Source organism: Chenopodium quinoa, unplaced genomic scaffold, assembly GCF_001683475.1.
Source record: "Chenopodium quinoa cultivar QQ74 unplaced genomic scaffold, ASM168347v1, whole genome shotgun sequence".
Classification (NCBI taxonomy): Eukaryota; Viridiplantae; Streptophyta; class Magnoliopsida; order Caryophyllales; family Amaranthaceae; genus Chenopodium; species Chenopodium quinoa.
Window position 1 is genome coordinate 61,123 of NW_018743348.1, and position 21,252 is coordinate 82,374.

Here is a 21,252-nt window from a genome sequence, read left to right on the forward strand (position 1 = left end):
TAAGGAAAAATTGCGAGGAAGGTCCTTTTAAGTGGCCGACCTTGTGTGGAAGGTCCTTTTATGAAAAAGGTGGCACTAAAGGTCCTTATATATGGAGATTGAATTGTGGGGAGGGTCCTTTGACCAAACTCCGGCGTTGACCAAAATTTTCCGGCCAAAAAAAGTAACGTGCATAGCACGTGACAACTTTTTTTTTTTTTTTTCTCCCCTTTCCCTCTTCTTCCTCGATTTTCAGTTTTCCCCCCTTTTCAGGCGCCTCCAACCTCCCTCGAGGCCAACCCAACAATTGCTCCTCGTCTCCCTTTTTGCTACCAACTATTAGTCATTCCCTTCCCTCGGCGTTCTGTCTCTTTCCTCGGTCCTCACTGCCAACAATTCCTTATTTGACTCGTCCATGTTGAAGATGATGGGTGGGATGGAGATCTATTAGCCAATTTGCTGTAATTTGTATGAGTCGATGATTTCGGTGAGTCGTGGTTGACTAAGCAATAGGAGAAAGAGATGGCCTTAATTTTAGATGGTAACCAATCAACGGGGCTCATGAAAACCATAGTTCATTACTTAGTTTGTGGGAGAAAGTGATGAGCAATGGACAAATTTGCAGTGGCGGTGGTGGACTAAACAAAGGTGAGAGTGAGGGTGGGGTTGTTGGTTAGAGATGAAGGTAGAAAGTTTTGGAGAAGAGGGGGAAAAATTGAAAATGGAGGAAAACTGAAAATCGAGGAAGAAGAGGGAAAGGGAAAAAAAGAAAAAAAAAAACAAAAGGCCACTTAAGTTGTCACGTGCTCGTGACTTTTTTTGGCCGGAAAATTTTGGTCAACGCCGGAGTTTGGTCAAAGGACCCTCCCCACAACCCAATCTCCGTATAAGGACCTTTAGTGCCACCATTTTCATAAAAGGACCTTCCACACAAAGTCGACCACTTAAAAGGACCTTCCTCGCAATTTTTCCTTTTTAAAATTTATTTTATGTATATAGGTAAGGAAAAAAGAGAAAATACTTGTATTTTGTAAGTAGTCGAAGTTTTACAGTTATTATGCTTCCACAAGTGGTAGTTTATGGGTATTGTCAACATTTATTGAAGGAAAATTTGAAAGCTTAGACCTGTGAGATGGAGACAAGTGATGATACGGAGTATTGTGGTAAAATGTTTATGATTCTTTATATGTTTGAAGTAAGAGGCTCATAAATTATACAAAAGTTTGCGAGAAAGCTAGAGTGGACCTTAACTGTGTTAGTGGAAAGAAGAATGCCTAAAATAGTAATGAATTGAAATCACTTTACTAAAACAAATTTAATAAAAGATCAATAAAGCCTAAGTTCTGAAATTGACATTCTAATGAAAAATGTTTAGCATGAGATTTAAACTCTCTATTGCATTAAAAGCCTTACCATCTCATCTATTGATTAATCATGTTTTTATACTCAACTCATAAATATATATATGGATTGGAGATATGATGAACATTTAATAACTACAATTTAAAAAAAAATTGAATTCTATTAGTTGCTAATACTACTCATCAAGGTAAGGAATATAAGAAGAATTAACAATTGTTATAGACTTATTTTAGTTGTTTTTGTCTTTGTATTTCATTATAATATAAGTTATATGCGATGGACATGTTTATCCGTTGTTCTCAAAGGTTTTGTGAAAAACTATTATAAATAAATAAATAAAGAATAAAGAACGAACCTATCTATTTAAATACAAGTGTTCAAAGTCACAACCCGAGGCATCACTCTTGTTTTATTTTATTTTATTTTTTTTAAGGTGAAGTGAACGAGATCTAAATGTAGGCAGAAAAAAAAAATGTTGTGCAAATTAAGAATAAAAAAAAGGGTATACAAAATAAGAGTGGTAAGGGAAGATAAATGAGAGGAAAAACATGCAAAACACAATGGATTGAGGTAAAATAAAATGATAAGATATACTTCATTCGTTTCTTTTTAGTTGACACGTTTCTTTAGTCACGTTTCCCAATGCACAAATTTAACCATTCATATCTTTAATTACCAATAAGCAAAAATTATGAAAAGTTGATATTTTGAAAATATATATCGTGACGAATCTAACAAGATCCCACATGACTATATTTTTCATTACGTATAAAGCACAAAACACGGTCAAAGGGGAGTGTGTAAATAGTGCTAAAGTCAAAATGTGTCAACTAAAAAAATGGAGGTAGTATGAAGTATATAAAATCAACACTAAAAAAATAAACTAAAAAGTATACTATATAGTCATGACACGACTTCGACATGGATTTTCTCCTTCCATCTTGTCATATCTAACACCATATTTCCCTCAATCCCAAACATATTTATACCACTCTCAACAATCTTCCAAGTTTTCTTAGGGCTTCTCCTACCCCTTGTGATCCCATCACTTTGCCACACTTCAAGCCTCACTTGATCTCTGTCTTACATGACTAAACCACCTTAGGCGATTCTCCCTCATCTTGCATTATATTCAATGGATGTAATCCCTACGCTCTTCCTAATTATCTAATTTTTAACCAATCTTTTCTTGTATTGCAACACATCCATCGTAATTTACGCATCTTTCCCATATTCACAACACAACAAAATTCTTTACCATATAACAGTGCGAGCCTAATTGTTGTTCGGTAAAATTGACCCTTTAATCTATGAGACTAGAATCACTTTAAGACTCTGTAGCTAGGGATATCAATGGGGCGGGGCGGGGCGGAGGTTGGCTTTCCCATCTCCATCCCCACCTAAAATTTTCATCCCCATCCCTATACCCACGACGAGTCCAAAATTCATCCCCATTTCCGCCTCGGCAGGTACAATTACAAAACCATCCCCGCCCCACCCCCCACTTTGATATCCACCCCCACCTCCCTATAGACAATGTTACATAATTAATATATATATATTTACACTTTATAATATTAGTGTATTACAAAGTATTATATCTACTATTTTATTTTACATAATTTTTTTTAATAAACTAGTATAGAAGTATATAATTTTGTTTTTAAAAATATAAAGATGGAATATGGGGCGAGGACAAATTGGGGCGGGGCGAGGATGGGGCGGGTACAACCTAAAATCCACCACCGCCCCATCACCCATGGCGGGTATGGTTTTTATCCCCATCCCCGGCCCGCCACCCGCCAAACCAAGACTCATCCCCGTCTCACTGGGGCGGGGATGGGATGGATCTCCTATTTGACCCGCCCACTAACATCCCGCCGTAGTAGTCTTCCACTTTAAGTCTTCAACCAACTTGCTTCAATTTTATAAGTGACATCTCCATCCAATTCCTCATCCTTCGAAACAATAGATATCAACGAAAGACATCAAAATCTTGGACAATCTTCCCATCCAAGGTGATCACCCATTCCTCCTTGTTTCCAACTCCGCTAAACTTGTATTTCAAATACTTCATCTTACTTCTGCTCAGTATGCTTCGACATTATTTACCTCTCCACAATTCCAAGTTTTCAACTTACTTACCACGTCTTCTGTCATCTCATCAATTAATTAACACAATATCATCAAAAAATATTATGCACCATAGTATATCATCTTGAACTAAACTCGTCAATGTGTTCACGACTGTGGAAAAAAAGAAAGAGCCAAGTGTAGAGCCCATTTTAATAAACAAACAAATTTATATGGTAAAAATTTATATGACTGTGACCAATAAGATTTTTGCCATTAAATACTCCATAGTCCACACCTTGTGAAGGTAAAAAGAAGTTACAACTTTGCATTACAAAGGAATGTAAAAGGGAGTTTACAACTTCCCACTAAGAATTTAGGATCTGGATCTAGAACCGGTTCAACCAGGTTCTAAACTTTTGGACCCAGTATTGGAACCAGTGAAACCGATTCCAAATCTAGACCCATCGAGTCCAAACCAATTTTGATTCCGAAACTAGGTACCCAGAATTTTGGCTCACCCCTACTCTACACCAACATTTTTTTTTTTTTTTTTTAACATTACACCCACAATATAAAACCTTCAACATAGATCATACCTTTTAAAACTTGGATACCATTTTCCTAAAAGTCCAACTTAATTTTAGTTGGTAAGAAGGCCCTATCGGGCTAGAACCTCTCACATCCTCCGATCTGGGTTTGTATGGATAAAGAGTGAATACGTGTAATATGTTCGGCTGCTAAAATTTGGAAAACCAATTATATAGCACCGCAAAGTCATAATACAATGCCATTCCTAAAAACTATCAAAACCAGTAAAAAGGTCTAGTTCACGAACACATTTTTAATCAAATTTCAGTTTTCTCAGTACTGGCAAAAAAATGTTATCATAAGCCAATGTAAAAAATAATAATAAATAAATAAAGTCTAAACTCCAAAAGGGACATCGTAAATTTGTATTTCATTAAGACTGAATATATACAAACCTGGCAATGCAGCCCATTTCTTATTTGCACAAAACAGTGTCAAATTAATCAAGTTTTTACTTCCTACAAAAATTTCCAGCTCACTAACAGGTTAAGCTAATCTTTACAGCTCAAATTCGGCCACCCCCTCTCCTATCACTCTCCCAAAAAGAGCAACCTCGAAACAATTTCCAACCCCTCCAGCAAAAATAAAAATGTAAATTAGATACTATCCAGGAGTAACAGAAAACTATACTCTTTCTTTAGCTGCCTGAGATTATGCAATTCAGATTTTGCTACTTGTTTATGGAAACCCAAATTATCTAGAGGTCCCAGCTGATGCACATTTATCATATTCTCCTTGCTCTTCTTTGGAAAATTCTTCTATTAGTTCCCGTTGTCTTGGGGTCAAATTCCTGCCAATCATTCATTACCCGCATAACACCCTCACATTAGATAGGAAATAATGAATCTTGAAGAATCCCGATAACAGATGTAAAATCCCAATAAATTTATCAGCATTTGGAAATCTCAGCAAACTTACTTTGGGATGCTGACATTGAAGTGCACAAACTGATCCCCAAATGAGGCAGAGCCCCTTGCTTTAATCCCTGCAAGAAATCACAAAATGTAACAAGTTTTCAGGTTACAAAACTTCAAGATGCATGATGCCACACAGGGTTCAGTAAACCCAGTGCATGGGAAATGTTAACTATATCCCTGAAACCTCTCTGCCGTACTGATAAACAGGTGCCTACAAACTAGAGGTTACAAATAAGTTGCTTGATTAAGTTGGAAATAAGATATAGCTAGTATGCTATTAAAAAAAAAAAAAATGGAAAAATTGAAAAGAATAATCCCACCTTTGCTCGACCAGCTCAAAACGAGCCAACCTTTGCGTATTCTGGGAACGGGCCAACCTTTGCCCCCTATTTTCTTAAAACAAGCCTATTTACCTATTACTTGTTAACTGGTTAAATATTTTTTTTTCATTAATCTATCTCCTTCCACCTCCACCCATAAACTAAACTGACCCCACCCAACCCCCCACGGCCTCACCCAAAACCACCAACTGTCACTTCCCCCACCTCCCAAACCACCCTTGAATAGTCCCCTACCACCACCCGAAACCAAACACCCCCACCCTTGAAACATCCCTAAAACCTAAACCCCCCACCACCAAAACCATCTTCACCAGCATTGCGCCCCACCCAACCGAAATCACTAAGCCATTGACGCATCATTTGACTTCTGATGGTGATTAAACGACGCCATATCGTCATTTACAGAAGGATTCCGAAATTCATCCCTATTTTGATGGTTTAATTGCTTCCTAGAAAAATAGTTGCGATTTTGATGGTTTTTGTTGCGGCTGCTAGCCTGCTAGGTGCGGTGGTTAGAGGTCGGTGTGGGGCTGTTGGTTGTGGTCGAGGCTTAGTGATTGTTGTGGTTGTATGGCTTTGTTGATTGCTGGTGGTGGGTTGGAGGCTTGCTGTTGTGAGAGGAAGGAGGTTGCGTGGTGATGGGCGGCTACTAGAAGCGGTGATCGATGTGGGGCTGCTGGTTGTGGTCAAGGCTCGGTGGTTGTGCAGCTTTGTTGATTGCTGGTGATGGGTCGGCCGGCGGGAAAGGGGGTAGCTATGGGGGTGGTGGGGGCTGAGTCAGGAAGGAGCTGGTTCTTTTTTTAATTTTTTTTTTGTTTTTGTGTTTGTTTTTTAATTATTTAAAATAATGACCAATTAGAAGGTGACACATGGCAAGTCACCTTCTAAAACCGGTTAACAAATTATAAAACCGGTCAAAGGCTTGTTTTGAGAAAATAGGGGGCAAAGGTTGGCCCGTTCCTAGAATACGCAAAGGTTGACTTGTTTTGAGCAGGTCCAGAAAGATGGGATTATTCTTTTCAATTTTTCCAAAAGAAAATTGAGCATGAAAGAAGTTGCCTAAAAAAGAGATGGTGCAACAAACTTGTATATTTCTGCATAGTGTAAGTTGAAGATGACCCTACTAGTGTCATTTGAGAGACTGCTCTCATACTTTACAACAGAGTTGGACTACTACATTTTGTATCATATATTTTACAAAATATATCGACAGCTTCCTTACGTGATATAACAACAATAAATGTTCCTCAAACTAGAAGACCATACAAATGAAGGAAAAGGGATTTATAAATTGGGGAAACCTAACAGAAATAATATTGTTAAACATGCAATTATGCTGCTCACCTTTTTTCTTCAGCACAACCTTCTGACTTGGTTGGGTCCCAGGACGAACCTTTATAAAAAAGAAAATAAAAATATGGATTCAATATGAATCTTCACTGCCAGTAAAACTTCAAGATAGCTACATACAGAAGAATATTGTACAAACCTTAAGAACAACATCTCCGGTCAGAGTTGGAACCTCGATTGTCCCACCCAAAATTGCCTGCGTAAGCCAAACAATGAGAGTTTTATCACTGATCATAAAAGAGGCTTGGTGTCGGGAATTGCTAATTAACCACAAGTTGAAAAAAACACATGCGATCCGTTCATGTTCATAGAGATGTAAGATTGGGTCGTGGGCACAGACAATCCTTCCAGCTTGAGACTAATGTAACATTGAATACAGTAGCCTGGCTTTGTTGTTGCACCTAAGTATCTAACATGATCTTCAAGTTTTGGAAATTGGGATTACCACATCACACTTTACAGGAGGTCCAGGAAGGATACATCATACAGATGATGCAGCGTTGCTCCCTATGAATGATTTCTGGATCTAAGATTGACAATATTTTAGCTTTTACAGTTCACCTTACTGTGGCATTCATGGAAAAATTTGAATTTACCCTTCAATCTTTTGGATTTGTTGAAATTGCATGTTGTGGAGGTTCACATGCTGCAAGGAGAAGAAGATTCTATATTGCCATTCTTTAGAAAAATCCCGTTTAGCATTTTTTGTACATCTTCACAAGTTACTTAATCATGAATTTGACATGTGGTCTAGGATACATGGACACTTCACCCAACTGATGTGTGTCCAAACGAACACCAACACTCATTCGACGCGCGACGATATGTCGCTAAACAGTAAACACCGTGTCCGATTTATTTTATATATCCGAACACGTTGTCACAGACCGTGTCCCACTATGATATGATCCACTTTGTATTATGACATGTCACCTCATCTTTTCAACCATTTTTTTTTTTTTTTTTTTGAATTATAAAATTTATGCAAGAGAGATAAGGTAAGAGTTAATAATATAGGTACCTAAATAACTCATTGTTATATGTGAACTACAAAAGTATTAAGATATTGTTAATATGATATAGTGTGATCTAATTGATGAGTCTATTTTATATGTATTTTATTCCCCGTCCCGTGGTCATATTTGAGCTTATTTGAGCTTTACGGAGCTATTTTTATTACCAATATACGTTTTCTAGTGTTTTTTAAGAGTTAGTATTATTTTGTAGAAATTTACAGAATTATGATAATTTCCGAGCTACTACGAAGTATTAGAGTCGTATTTTATGACCGTATATTTGAGCCCAAGGTCGAGTTAAAGGAATTTGGTTCGATGATACGGGCTCGGTTTAACAAACTAGTATACGAACCAAACAAGTTAAGGATTGGGCCAAGCTTGAGAAGCTCAATCCCAAGAGAGCAGCCGGCGAAGTAAGTCGTAAGTCATGAGTTTTGCTGGACGAATAAAATTGGCGGGCCCGATTAGGCGAGTATGTTGCTGAGCTTTTTATAATTTCGGATTGCCGGTTGCGTTTCTCTGTAAAGCAAGTAATGGGTTTCATTGTAAAAGCCCAATTGAATTTGGTTAAGTCAGTGGGTTTGTTATAAAAGGGAAATAGTGGTACGTAGTTAAGGAGGTTAGATTATTTTTACTTTCTTTAGTTTTAGTTTTGTTAGATTTATTTTAGTTCAAGGTTTAGTAGTTAGGATTTTTATACTTGTCTTTAGTGAGTTGACTTTTGTTTTTCAGTTTTACATTGCTTTTATTTTTTGTTAGCTTTGGATTATTACAGTATTGATCTTCTTTTGTTTAATGATTATTGCTTTACTCTAATTTTGTTTTTAATACTAGTTTCTTATTATTGTTTTTATCGTGCTTAATTTAATTAGTTCCCTTAGATTAATTTACATAAAATTATATTTGTTACTTGATAATTTAGATTACGGTAATTTATTAGGAATAAAGAACATTGTTTCCCCGTGCATTCGACTCTACTTCCCTATCTATTTTAGTTAGTGGTTTTATAAATTACTTTTGATTAGGTGAGACGACTTTAGCTTGTCACTAATGAGAGGAAGAAATGACAATATAGAATTAAAGTGGGGACAAATTAATTGTGTAAGTACTTTATGCTGATTAGTTTTATATTTTTACAATACTTGGATTTAAGTAAGGAAAATTTGTAAAAAAAAAAAAAAAAAAAAAAAAAAAACTTTAAATGCACCATTTTGCGAAAAAAAAAACCTTTGAAAAGCCTTATCGCAAAAGAAAACACGAAGTTAAATTTTTTTTTGTTGAAAACAATCTAGTAGGCTAGTACCACTAATTCACTTAACTAACCTCTAATTTCTTCTAATTATCCTCTAACTCTCACTTAACTATTTAATAATTAAATTAATTTATAAATTAAAAAGAAAACCACCACTCCCACCACCTACCAGCCACCCCCTCCCTTTCCTAATTATCCTCTAATTTCCCTTCCCCGGGCCCTGGCGACCCACCTCCACCGCTGGCCGACCCCCCTCCCACTCCCCCTAACCCCTAAAACCCACCTACCCACCACCTTAACCACCAGTATTGCTGGCCAAAACCCGAGTAAGGTAATACAACTACTTTAATGATTTAAACATTAGATTTAAGATTTAAAACATGTGAGTAAAAGTTTAGAAAACCTGATTTAAATATTTAGAAATATGAGTAAAATTTAGAGCATCATATTTAAGATTAAGATTAAGATTTAAAATAGGTGAGCAAACATATAATTCAAAATCTAGAACATAGAACACACGATTTAAAATTAAGAACACAAAATTTAAAATTTAAAACATCTGATTTCACTAATTTAAGATTTAGAAGATGTGAGTAATAATTTAAAATATCTTATTTGACTAATTTAAATTAGAGCAACTAATTTGACAAATTTAAGATTTAGAAAACGTGAATAAAATTTTGAGCAGCTGATTTAAAATTTAGAATATATGAGTAAAATTTAAAACACGAGAGTATCCTCGAATAAAAAGTATTCTCACATAAAGGACGGGTTCTCAAGAGATTCTTCCCATATAAATACTACCTCTGTTACATGTTTAGTGCAATAAAGGAGGTTACATGTTAAGCGCAACAAAGGAGGTTGCACACTTCCTAAGAAAAACATGAAAAAGCTAACTAGCAAAAGTATGGGCATGTGATTACGGAATAACTAAAAAGTTAAGAAGCTCCACCCTACCATCACTACCACCCACTACCCACTGCACTACCACCACCACCCACCTACGTACGCCACCTACGACACCTATAAGCAATAGCAACAAACGAAACCACCATACCAGCCACTGTACCAACCATCGAAACAACCATACCAACCACCCAAAACCACCATACCAACCCACCCCACTACCACCAAGATCCAAAAACCCACCTCTTACCTACTCGCCATAACCACCCTCGTACCACCACCAAGATCTAAAACCCACCCCACCCAACTTGCATCGTTGAAGCTACCCCACACCCACCCCGTAACAACCACCGTACCTTTCCTCCGGAATCATCCCATCTTTCACCATTTTTACTTGATATGAGTTTTCAAGCTCAAGCTCAAATTTTCTTTTCAAGGGTTTCAATTTTTGGCGACAACTTTAATAAGTGAGGTGAAGGTGGAGGCGACTCTAACGAGTAGGAGAAAGTGCCAACGACACTGACAAGGGCGGGGCGGCGACTCTGACGAGGAGGGGTGGCAACTTGATCTAGATGATAATGGTGGTATGGTGGTTGTGAAAGAAGAGAGAAAAGAGAAAAGAGAAGAGAGAGAGGTGGTGGCGGCTGAGAGGGAGAGAGAAAACGTGGTGGTGTTGGTGGATGTGGTTGTGAGGGAGGAGAGAAAATGTGGGTTAGGACTTTAATAACATATGATTTCATGTGTTTATTAAAGTTAAGTAAGGGTATGTTGGTAATTTCACATAAAAAATTTGCTAAAGGAGGAAAGTTTTAGTTTGTTGCAGAAACAAGAGGTATATATATATATATATATATATATATATATATATATATATATATATATATATATATATATATATATATATATATATATATATAATAATAATAATAATAATAATAATAATAAGGATAATTTGTAAATTACCACCCAAAAATGGATCCATTTTTTAAATAACCACCCGTTAATTTTTATTTTTAATTTACCACCCCTTAAATTAAATAAGCATTTAGATTACCACCCATTTCTAATTTCCGGTTGGTTTTCCGTCTGTGGGCCCCACCTAACGGGTGGTAATTTAAAAATTTGACCCATATTTTCATTTTTTTCCCTCGATTTTTTCTCTCTCCATCTTCCTACCTTCTTCAACCTTCTTCCTACCTTCTTCAACCTTAAATCCTCCATTTTTCTCTAACCTTCTGACAAATTCTTCTCCGCCCTCCCCCACTTTCTCTCTCCTCCATTTTTCTTCTGAAATATTTTTATCAAACTCCTTGCTCAAGTAATGTTGCTCCCCAAACTCCCCTGCTCCACCAACCAACCACATCTCCCCTGCATTCTTCACACAACAGCAACAAACATCTTCCCCTGCTCCTTTTCACGCACCTCCCAATTCCCATCTTCTCTTATAACACTGCTACCACCATCAACCTCAATTAATCACAGCAGCGCCACCCCAAAACAGCCCCCTGCTTCACCTCGCAACATCCATCCTCACGCAAACAACACCAACCCACCCATCTCCTCCACCTCGCACAGCCACACCAGCCACCGCAAGAAGCGCAAAAACAGCAGCAATTCCCTCCACATATCAGCCGCTCAAACCACCGTCAACAACCGCCCATCAATCGAAATTCGCAACCCCGCAGCTGGCAATTAATGCTCCAATTGAGGCCCAAAAAGTCAGAATGCTTTAGCGGACGCTCCATATTCTATCAATTGTTTTAAATTTTTGTAATTGATCTTCAAATTGCAGATTTCAAATTAGCCGACCCCACTAATCTTCTTGTTGTTGCTATTGTCATTGTATTTAGGGTAAATTACTAAAGAATTGTCCTACAAATTAATCAGAAAATAAAACTTTGCAATTAAATTTGGGGAAATTAGGTTGATAATTAATTGAATTGGGGCTTTGTATGCTGAAATTGACGGGCTGCTGCTATCTTAATTGAAGTGGGCTGGTTGTGATTTGCAATTGGTGCTGCCGTGAGGAGCTTCTGTTGGTGGCGAATGGTGGCGAGTGCGGCTGTGATTTTTGTTGGGCTGCCGCCAATTGCTGTTGCTGTTGTGGTGTTTGTGATTGTGGAGCGGCTGATATGTGGGTCAAATCGGAGCAGCGCAACTGATTGCGGTGGGCTGGTGCTGAAAGGTCAGGGCTTTGTTCTGCTGCTGCTGGAGGATCTGATGCTGCTACCTGTTGGTTTCCTCCATCAGCTGGGGCTGTTAAGATAAACGTGGATGATGGCTTTGTGGGTGAGATGGGCTGTGGTCTGGGAGCTGTTTATTAGGGGCGGGAATGGTGCTGTTGTGGCGGATGGTGTTCAGCAGGAAAGGAGAAAAACGGAGGAGAGAGAAAGAGGGGGAGGGGGGAGAAGAAGAATTTGTCAGAAGGTTAGAGAAAAATGGAGGATTAAAGGTTGAAGAAGGTAGGAAGGTAGGAAGAAGGTAGGAAGATGGAGAGAGAAGGAAATAGAGAGAATAGAAGAAAAAAAAGGAAGGAAATAAAAAAAGTTGGGCCTACTGTCAGAAACTTCACCGGAAATTTGAAAAAGGTGGTAATCTGAGCGGTTATTTAATTTAAGGGGTAGTAAATTAAAAATAAAAATTAAACGGGTAGTTATTTCAAAAACAGTGTATTTTACGAGTAGTAATAGTAGTAGTACTATTAATCTAAAAACAATTATCATATTACATTATTCGTTTGTGGCCATATGGGAACAACGCAAAATAACAACCCATTGATACTTCTTTGATAAGGCAAACATCATACTTGGGTAAAACAAAGGTAGGCCAAATATTCCTTTAACAAGTCAAATTACACTGAAATATAAACAAGTCAAAAATTATAACTAGTTAGATTTATTGATATCGTACCACTTAATAATCATCCTTGTGGGGTAAATTACTCATTGAGGTGTAAAGAGTCGAGCCAAATTTGTAAAAGATGCTACGATTTAAGACAACTGTAATCCTAATTTGTTTTTAGTTTGCTTTGTACTCCGTCTTCGAAAAAGTGTTGACTCGGATGCTAAATAAGTGTCGAAAAACAGGTGTCACCGTTGACCTAATTATCTACTTTATAATTGCAGACCTAGTTTAGATCAAAACCTATGTTTAAAATTCATTAATTGCAGGAGCCCTACGGGGCAATAAAAATGATAGGGCTTTTGATCGCATGAGAGTTGCGATTCCACCGGTGGATTTTTCAGCAAGGTAAGATAGCCTTCAACTTTCTAATTATATGTGCCATGGGCACATAGCTGACGTGGCGCTTGTTTCAAAGGAAAGAAGATTAGTGTTTGTAAAGGTGCACCTAAGGCATTTGGTCATGCACTTTATGATGAGGCACAATAAGGTGCACAACAGTTTTTTTAAGAAATTTATATATTATTTATTATATGTGCCTCACTTCAACGAGGCGCGCCTTAGAAACAAGTGCGCTGGAGCCTTTTTATACATTGGAGAAGAAAATTTGGTGGTGTGGGGGAGGGGGGTGGGTGGGGGGAGAACTTCAGAGCTGAATATTTGGTTGACATTGGGGCATGGAAATTTGGTTCTATTATCACACTCCATGTTACATTGACACAGGTACGGGTATCCGATATTGGTACGGATCCAAGTGTCCGATACGTCATTCTTAAAAATTTAGGACACGGGGACACCGTCTTAAGTTTGGACTCGGGTACGGATAGGGGTGAGCAAAGACCCAGGGTACCCGGAACCGGTCTCACCGGTTCCGGGACTAAGTCCAAAAATTAGGACCCGGTTATAACCGGTTCCGGGTCCTGAAATTTCGGACCCGGTACCAACTGGGGTACCCGGTTGTTTAGTATGTTTAATTTTTTTTTTTTTTTTTTTTTTTTTTTTTTGTAAAAGTTCTAAATTTCTTATTTGGTTATATTCCTCTAACCCTCTTCCTCCACTCTCTTTCTCTCTCACCTTCTACCTTTCTTTACATGTTGTAGTATTCCATTTTTCTAAATTATTTTTTCTTGAATTCCTCAGCTACCCACAAAATTATTCACTATTATTTAACTTTTAGAGGGAAAAAAAAAAGCAAGGAAAAAAAAAATTCCCCTTGTTTCCCTGAAGATTTAGGGTTTTCTGTTCAATTTTCAAGGAAATTTCAGGGATTTTATCTCAATTTCAGGTGTGTTTTTAGTTTATTTTTTATGGATTTTTGATTTTTTTGGTTGATCTCTTGGTGGAAGTGGCGGCGGAGGAGGAGGGAGAGAGGGTTTTTGGGTGAGCGGGGGTAGATTCAGGGTGCTCGGTTGGGTTTCGGGTGGTTTGGGGGTGGGATTCAAGGTGCTTAGGGTAACGGGGTGGATTTCGCGGTGGTTTGGGGGTGAGTGAGCTTGGTTTTAGGGTGGTTCAGGGATTTTGTGGGTATTTGTGGGTGAATGAGGCTGGTTTCGAGTGGTTTAAGGCGAGGAGGTGGATTTCAAGGTGGTTTTGAGGTGAGTGGGGTGGTTTCAAGGTGGTTCAAGGGTGAATGGGGTGGTTTCAAGGTGTTTCATGGGTGAATGAGGGTGGGTTCGAGGTGATTCAAGGCCGATGAGGGTGGTGGTGGATTGGTGGGTGTTGGTAGTGGACTCGTGGTAGTGTTTATTAACCGGGTACCCGGTCTTGGAACCGGTTCCAACTGGTTCTGGGACCGGATCCAAGATCTGGATACCCGGTACAACCGGTTCCAGGACCGAGTCCAAGATCTGGATACCCGGTACAATTGGTTCCGGGACCGGGTCCTGTAAAATCAACCAAGTACCCGGTTCTACTCACCCCTAGGTATGGATACGACAGTAAAAGGAAAAGAAACGGATAACTGTGGCAAGTTCCCACAAAAATATTAACAATTTTTATTTTAAATAGACTATTAAATTGTATGATGTAGTACTACTACTACTACCTTTTTTTTTGTTTCTTTACGAAAGCTAGTACTACTATTACCTAATAATGCCAAATTTAATACTCGTATTGATACTGACAACTTTAAAAAGCATGCATTGAAATTTATTTAAAAAGAGAAAATGGAGTGCAGGTCCAATAAAAGACTCCATTCATATTTTATTTCTCTCTCCTCTCTCCATCCTCTATTGAATATGTTGAGGTTCACCATTTTTGAAGCTCCAAGACAACATTGCCATACCCGAGAGCCAAATGGTATGTCCGGATCGATGTTCGACCCGGGTATGACGGAAAATTGTCGTGTCTGGGTAACATAGATCACACTTGCCAACGCACTATTTAAACGATTTAATATCTCTAATTATAAACATTGTAAAATTGTAAAATTATCAAAGCAAGTCGATTGAAGTGGAAGAGTGTTGCAGGGTTCTTTATGTGATTTTGGCTTGCCTCATATTAAAAGGTAAATTTAATCAACCTGCATTGTTATATGACGCATTGTTAAATGATGCATTGTCATATGATACAAAGGTTGGCCTATGAAGCATTGTCACGTGCATAAGATGAATATGGCGGAGATGCGTATGTTACGATGAATGTGTGGCTATACAAGAAAGGATCAGTTCAGGAATGAGTTAATTAGGAATAAAGTACGGATTACATCCATTGAATACAAGATGAGGGAAAATCTCCTAAGGTGGTTGACCATGTTAAAAGGAGACCAAATAAGGCTCCAGGAGGCTTGAAGAGTGACAAAGTGTTAGGATCACGAGGGGTAGGAGAAGACCTAAAAAAAATTGGAAGAAATGATTAAGAGTAGGGGTGAGCAAAAATTCTGGGTACCCAAAATTGGAACCAAAACCGGTGGGTCTGGATCCGGAATTGGACCCGGTCGAGTAATCAATTAAGAAACCAGTTGCAACCAATTCCAATTCCAGTTCTCAATTTTTTGACCCGAAACGAGTTGGGTACCCGCTTACCCAATATATTTAACTAAATATATCTAAAAAACAAAAACAAGTTGAATATATATATATATATATATAAACAACTTCATGCATATATAAATATAAGTATTAAACGCTAAAAATGAAAATGGATCAAGATAACTATTATAAATTGTATTAAATTTTAGCAATTATGTACACAAAGTGGATACCCGGAAATTTTAGAACTTTAGGACCTGATTCCAATTTCAATTCCTAAATTTTAGAAACCGGTTGAAGTGGTTCCAATTCCAATTCCAATTCCGAATTTTAGGACCTGGTTCCAACCAAGGCCGGTTCCTAAAATTTTGACCAGGTACCCGATTTGCTCACTCCTAATTAAGAGTGACGAGTTTTTTCGGGATTGAGGATGTGCCATGAACGTTTATACTTTTTGTTTATTGTATTTTAGTAATTGCTTTTATTGTTTAGTCAACTCGTGTTTTGCGAACATTACTTATTTCCACGGTTTTCTCAAACATTTATGTTTTTACTTACACGTTTTTCCTCCCTTACCACTCTTTTGAAACTCTCGTAATATTTGTATACTCGATCTGTTTCTCACTTTACATTTTTTTTTCCAACTTTTAGCCAATCGATTGTTTTGCTATGCTCTTTTTCCAATCCCTTATAACATTCATGTTAGCCGACCCCATATAAATTTGGGACTAAGGCTTTGTTGTTTTTATATATTTTTTTTTAATACGTAAAGTGTCCAGACATTTTATGTGGTCGCTGTGTCTAATGTGTGTCGAAGTGTAGCCATCGTATCAGACACAGACACCAAATCTGAGTCGGAGTAACTTGTAAAAGCAAAAGAATCTATTCAACCAAAAGAGTAAACAAAACTTCAGCAGATTCCAGCAATTGGCCCAAAAATATGAGAACTAATTACCTGGGTAATACTCAACACAGCATCAACATGAATGTTAGAGCCTTCTCTTCGGAAAACTGGGTCTTCTCTGACCTGGGGTTCAATTTTGGTAAGATCATTGCAGCAGCAGAACAAGCAATGGCAACAGTAAATACCAGGAACAAGAATCAGCAAGGATACCTTAATGATAACATAAAGATCACCTGGCCCGTACCCATCAGGATCAGCCCCACCACTTCTAGAGACTTTGATAGTTTCATTATCATCCACACCTGTAAACATATGAAAATGTCAATATTGGTATGGAGATAGCATCCACGATGTAACAAATGTGGTTATCATCCAGCCTTAAGCTGGCCACTTCTAACCCATTATATAATATCCCACCACCAAAAGGAGGAGACATGGGAAAGCCATGGGGACAAGTTACTTAAAATATAAATAACCAACTGCTTATGTTGGTTTGATATAACTGCCTAGCTACTCCATCCAGAGAATTATAACACCAACACCACAGAAAACACAAATATAGGCCAGTTGCAATAACATTTAGGAAGTGCAAGTACTTCTAGTTGCCACTGTCCATGTAAAGTGACCTGTCACGTGTCAGGGCTTCATGTTTGATGTATGTTTGCAACACAGTGCAATCGTCTTTATCTGGAAGCTCCAGATTCATTATACTTGTTTAAATTACGTGTAGACACCTAATTGTGTCTCCCCAAATCCAAACTCAGTGATGAAGGACCTTTTACTGCTAGTTAGACAGGTTGGCATCAAAATTATGAATTGCTTGAACTCCTAGCCTATTTTAATTTTAATGCATCTTTTCCAATCCATTCCTAGCCCAAACATTCATTCAAACCTTCTTCCTATCCCAAGTCCACAAACCATAGCCCAATTTTCTTTTTTCGTGACCACTGCCAAAAACTGAGCAAAACTGATTTTTGAACCCCATAACTTTGATCCAATGATTTTGTTGAATAACCCTTGTAATAAGCTTTCCAATGATATATCATAAGCCCAATTCCGATTTAAAACGAAGAAGATATGAGCAAAACACAGAAAAATCGACACCCTTGCACTAGAACGGACATATATTTTAAAACCTACAAAAACTTTTCACCTAATTCAAATTGGGTTGGAAAGTAGACTTAAAGATCTTTCCAACGATATATTCTATGCCTTATTACGACTTATGGATCAAAGTTTATGGAAATTTTAAAAAAACACACAAAATCTACCAAATGTACCGCGCCACATTACAAAGCATCGTGTCACGGTACAATGCACCGTCGTACGGCACATTGTACCGTGTCACGGTACACAAACTCTATCCACAACACCTTTTTTTCCACCTTCTAGCCTATATATACGACCCTAATTCTAGGTTTTCGTATAGGACAAAAGAAAACAAGCATTAGACGACCAAAAACACAATAATTCAACCCTTTAATCACAGTTATACCTATTATAATCATCATTTTCAAGCAATTCGAAATCCCTTTAATTTAAACTTTATTTACTTTAATTTCATTCTTTCAATTTAATTATATTTTATTAAAGTTACTAATAATTTATTCATGATGTAGCAATTTATAGGAGCGCACGCAATATGAGTAATTAATTTATTATTACTTATTATTTTTATTTTTATTTTGCTATTATCATGATGGGGTTGATTTGAATACTTTAATTAATTTTATGACGTTAGCTTCCAATATTTATGACGTACTATTTTATTTATTATTAATCACCCTTTTGAATGTTTAATCAAGAATATGTATATGATTACACCCCTAATAAAATAATTTAGACAACCGTTGAGGTTCTCTTTTAATCTTGTGGACTTAATAAGTGATCACGATACTTAGAATTTTATGTACATTAACATTCAACCAACTTAGTAATATTAATTTGGAGCAAATTGAATATTGTTTGTATGTCTTTCGAATCGCAAAAAGTACTTTTTACAATAAGAATGGAATAGTGGCCAATGTAGGCGAAGTTAACTTCCATGACTCAACTTCGTACCATCATCCCGATCCTTCATCTGTGGTTCGTAACCATATGGAATTAGTAATCTCATGGATTATGAAAGGAGTGTAACCTTCATAGATTAAATCGTTGTTGCCTTTCGATTTGTCCTTTTTCCCGGTTGCCTATAATGATATATGAACGGTTTACAAGTTCCTTAGAAACTTATTAGCGACTTCCTATTTTTTATCCCTAATCGTATAATGTCAAATCCTACTTCCTATGATTGACAATCATATTCACAACATGCTTAAGTTGGAAGGGAAGCGAGCAGCCTCTAGGGCACCCACTACCCAAAGTTAGAGAAATAAAAAAATAAAAATGTAAAAAAATATATATATAAAGAAGCATAACGTTTCAGATCCTTAGAGGATGTGAAACAAATGAAAGAAAAAAAGTTGATAAAAGGTGATGATGAAGAGAGAGAATGATCGAATGAAAGAGGATCAAAGAAAGAGAAAAAAAGATCGAAGGAGAACTAACTTGGGAAGCTTGACAACAGCCCAGCCAAAACCAATTTCCCCAGTTCCTTCACAATTCACTAATAAGAGTTTTTATATTTACACATTGTGTGGATGGGAGGAAGGGAAGAGAAAGGGAGGGGGACTAGCCTTTTTTAGACTAAGGGTATACTATCGTAAACAATAGATTTTTCTTTCATTTTCACCATAGATCATAAAGATACCAAAATTTTAACATATACTTTAATATTCTTACTAAACTCTTAAATGTTAAGTAACCTTTATTTTCCACAACTCCAGAGTATAATTTGTGCATGATGAAATCACAATTGGAACTAGGGATGCTAAATCTTCGAGCCGAGCCCGAATAGTGGTAGGCTCGGCTTTAGCTTATTTCTCACACAAGAGGCTTGGCTCGAGTCGAGCTTTGGGAACTTAGGTTCAGCTAGAGCTTCAGACTCCAAACACAAGTTCGGCTAACTCGTATTTTTTAAGTTGTTTTATGCTTGGCTCAAGCTCGATTATAGGCTTCCACAGTTGAAGGTTGCTTGAAGTTGAGTTTATCACGGTAGAGAATTGATCGACAGTAAAGCACTAATCGAGGGTAGAACACCACCCTCAACGGTGGTCGTGAGTTAATAAGTGTTTGCCAGCTATGCGTGAAGATGTGCTTGTTTGAGCATATATTGAGTGTTTGACGGCTATCGCCGCCTAACGTCGTCGTGAGTTAATTGAGTGTTTGATGGGTATGCGGTGAAATTATACTTGTTTGAGTATTGAGTCTTTGACGGCTATGCGTGTAGATGGAGCTTTAGTTAGGAACTTCGGGTTAAAACAAACAATTGGGCTAGAAAGCCTGTAATTCTGTAAACCATTAAGCTCCACTAAAAATCTAACGTTTTTTTATTATTAAAAATATGAATATTACTGTAAAACTTTATAGGATGTGGCATTTAATATGTAAAATTTCATTTAAAAAATTTAAAGTAATTCATTTCTATTTTTAAAATTTGCTTTTTTGATATATATATTAATCCAGCCTGTTCACGAGCTTTTCGAGCCAAGCTTTGACTTGCTCGGCTCCGCTCGTTAAGGTTCCGAGCTGATCTTGGACTCAAGTCGAGCCTCTTCAGACCAAGCTTCGACCGAACTGAGTTCGAATAATTCACGAATAGCTCAATCTCATAGTCTCATTATCACCCTTGATTGGAACAAATCCATAATCAATAAATTTAAAAGTTTTACATGCTCCATCAATTTCTATGATACATCCCTTAAATTCATTAGGACAAAATTATCATCATACTGGCGAATATCAAACTCAAATTTATTCCCATCTCTAGTCTCACACCATTATTTGCAAACAAATCAAATTAAGCAAAGTTCACGCAAATTGGCAACCTAATTATTAATTTTCGGCAATTAGCATTTACTTCTTTTGGGAAATCCTCTTTGGTACTATTGTGTTTTTAATTTTCTCATTAGTGAAATGAAAAAACATATTACCTTCGGTAATCAATTATTAATATAAATTAACTATAATATTGATGATAAATTTTAATTAAAATTTTTAACTAGGTTATTTATTTTTTTAATAATTAAAAATTTATTTTTAAAAACCCACCACACCCCCCTTCCCCACCAACCCGCCCACCCCCTACCCCTAGAGCACCGGCTGTGCCCAAACCCCTCTCTTGCGGTACCCTACTCCCCGTCATGTAATACTCTGTATTTTTATATGTATATTAAATTAAAGTATTATTTTATGACGTATTTAAATTATTTGAAATGAATTATTTATGGTATTTTAATAATTCAAAAAGGTTTTATTTTATTTCAACATTCATTTTATTTATTTATTATATCATTTAAAAACTTTGGAGCATATTTAAATAATAAAAGGAAGTTTGTTAAAGTCAATGGAGTTTTAAAAGAAAGCCAGATGTCAATTTGAATGGGAATAGGAATCATTAAAGGGAAAAGGGGGAAATTAAGTTAGGAAGGTTTGAAAGGGAGTATAAATACTCATCTTATGAGCAAATTAGACTTTGCCCAAGGTGGACAATACCCAAAGGTAAGCTCTCTTTATCTCTCCTCTTATTTTCTTCTCTCCCCTTAATTTTTCCCCCTCCTTCACAAACACTCACACACACGCACCTCACGGTG

General features: G+C 37.0%; 1 protein-coding gene across 2 annotated transcripts in view; it reads right to left on the reverse strand.

Moving 5' to 3' along the window:
- Positions 1-4,342: 4,342 nt before the first annotated feature.
- Positions 4,343-21,252, reverse strand: part of LOC110737985 (chaperone protein dnaJ GFA2, mitochondrial-like) — a 31,170-nt gene continuing 14,260 nt past the window's right edge. For both annotated transcript variants that reach the window (XM_021918339.1, XM_021918338.1), the window contains exons 14-19: positions 16,772-16,863; positions 16,613-16,684; positions 6,753-6,809; positions 6,608-6,656; positions 4,924-4,990; positions 4,343-4,795 (exon numbers count right to left, since the gene is read on the reverse strand). In XM_021918339.1, the coding sequence (XP_021774031.1) occupies positions 4,699-4,795; positions 4,924-4,990; positions 6,608-6,656; positions 6,753-6,809; positions 16,613-16,684; positions 16,772-16,863 (434 nt within the window). In that variant the 3' untranslated portion in view covers positions 4,343-4,698. The remainder of the gene's footprint in view (positions 4,796-4,923; positions 4,991-6,607; positions 6,657-6,752; positions 6,810-16,612; positions 16,685-16,771; positions 16,864-21,252) is intronic.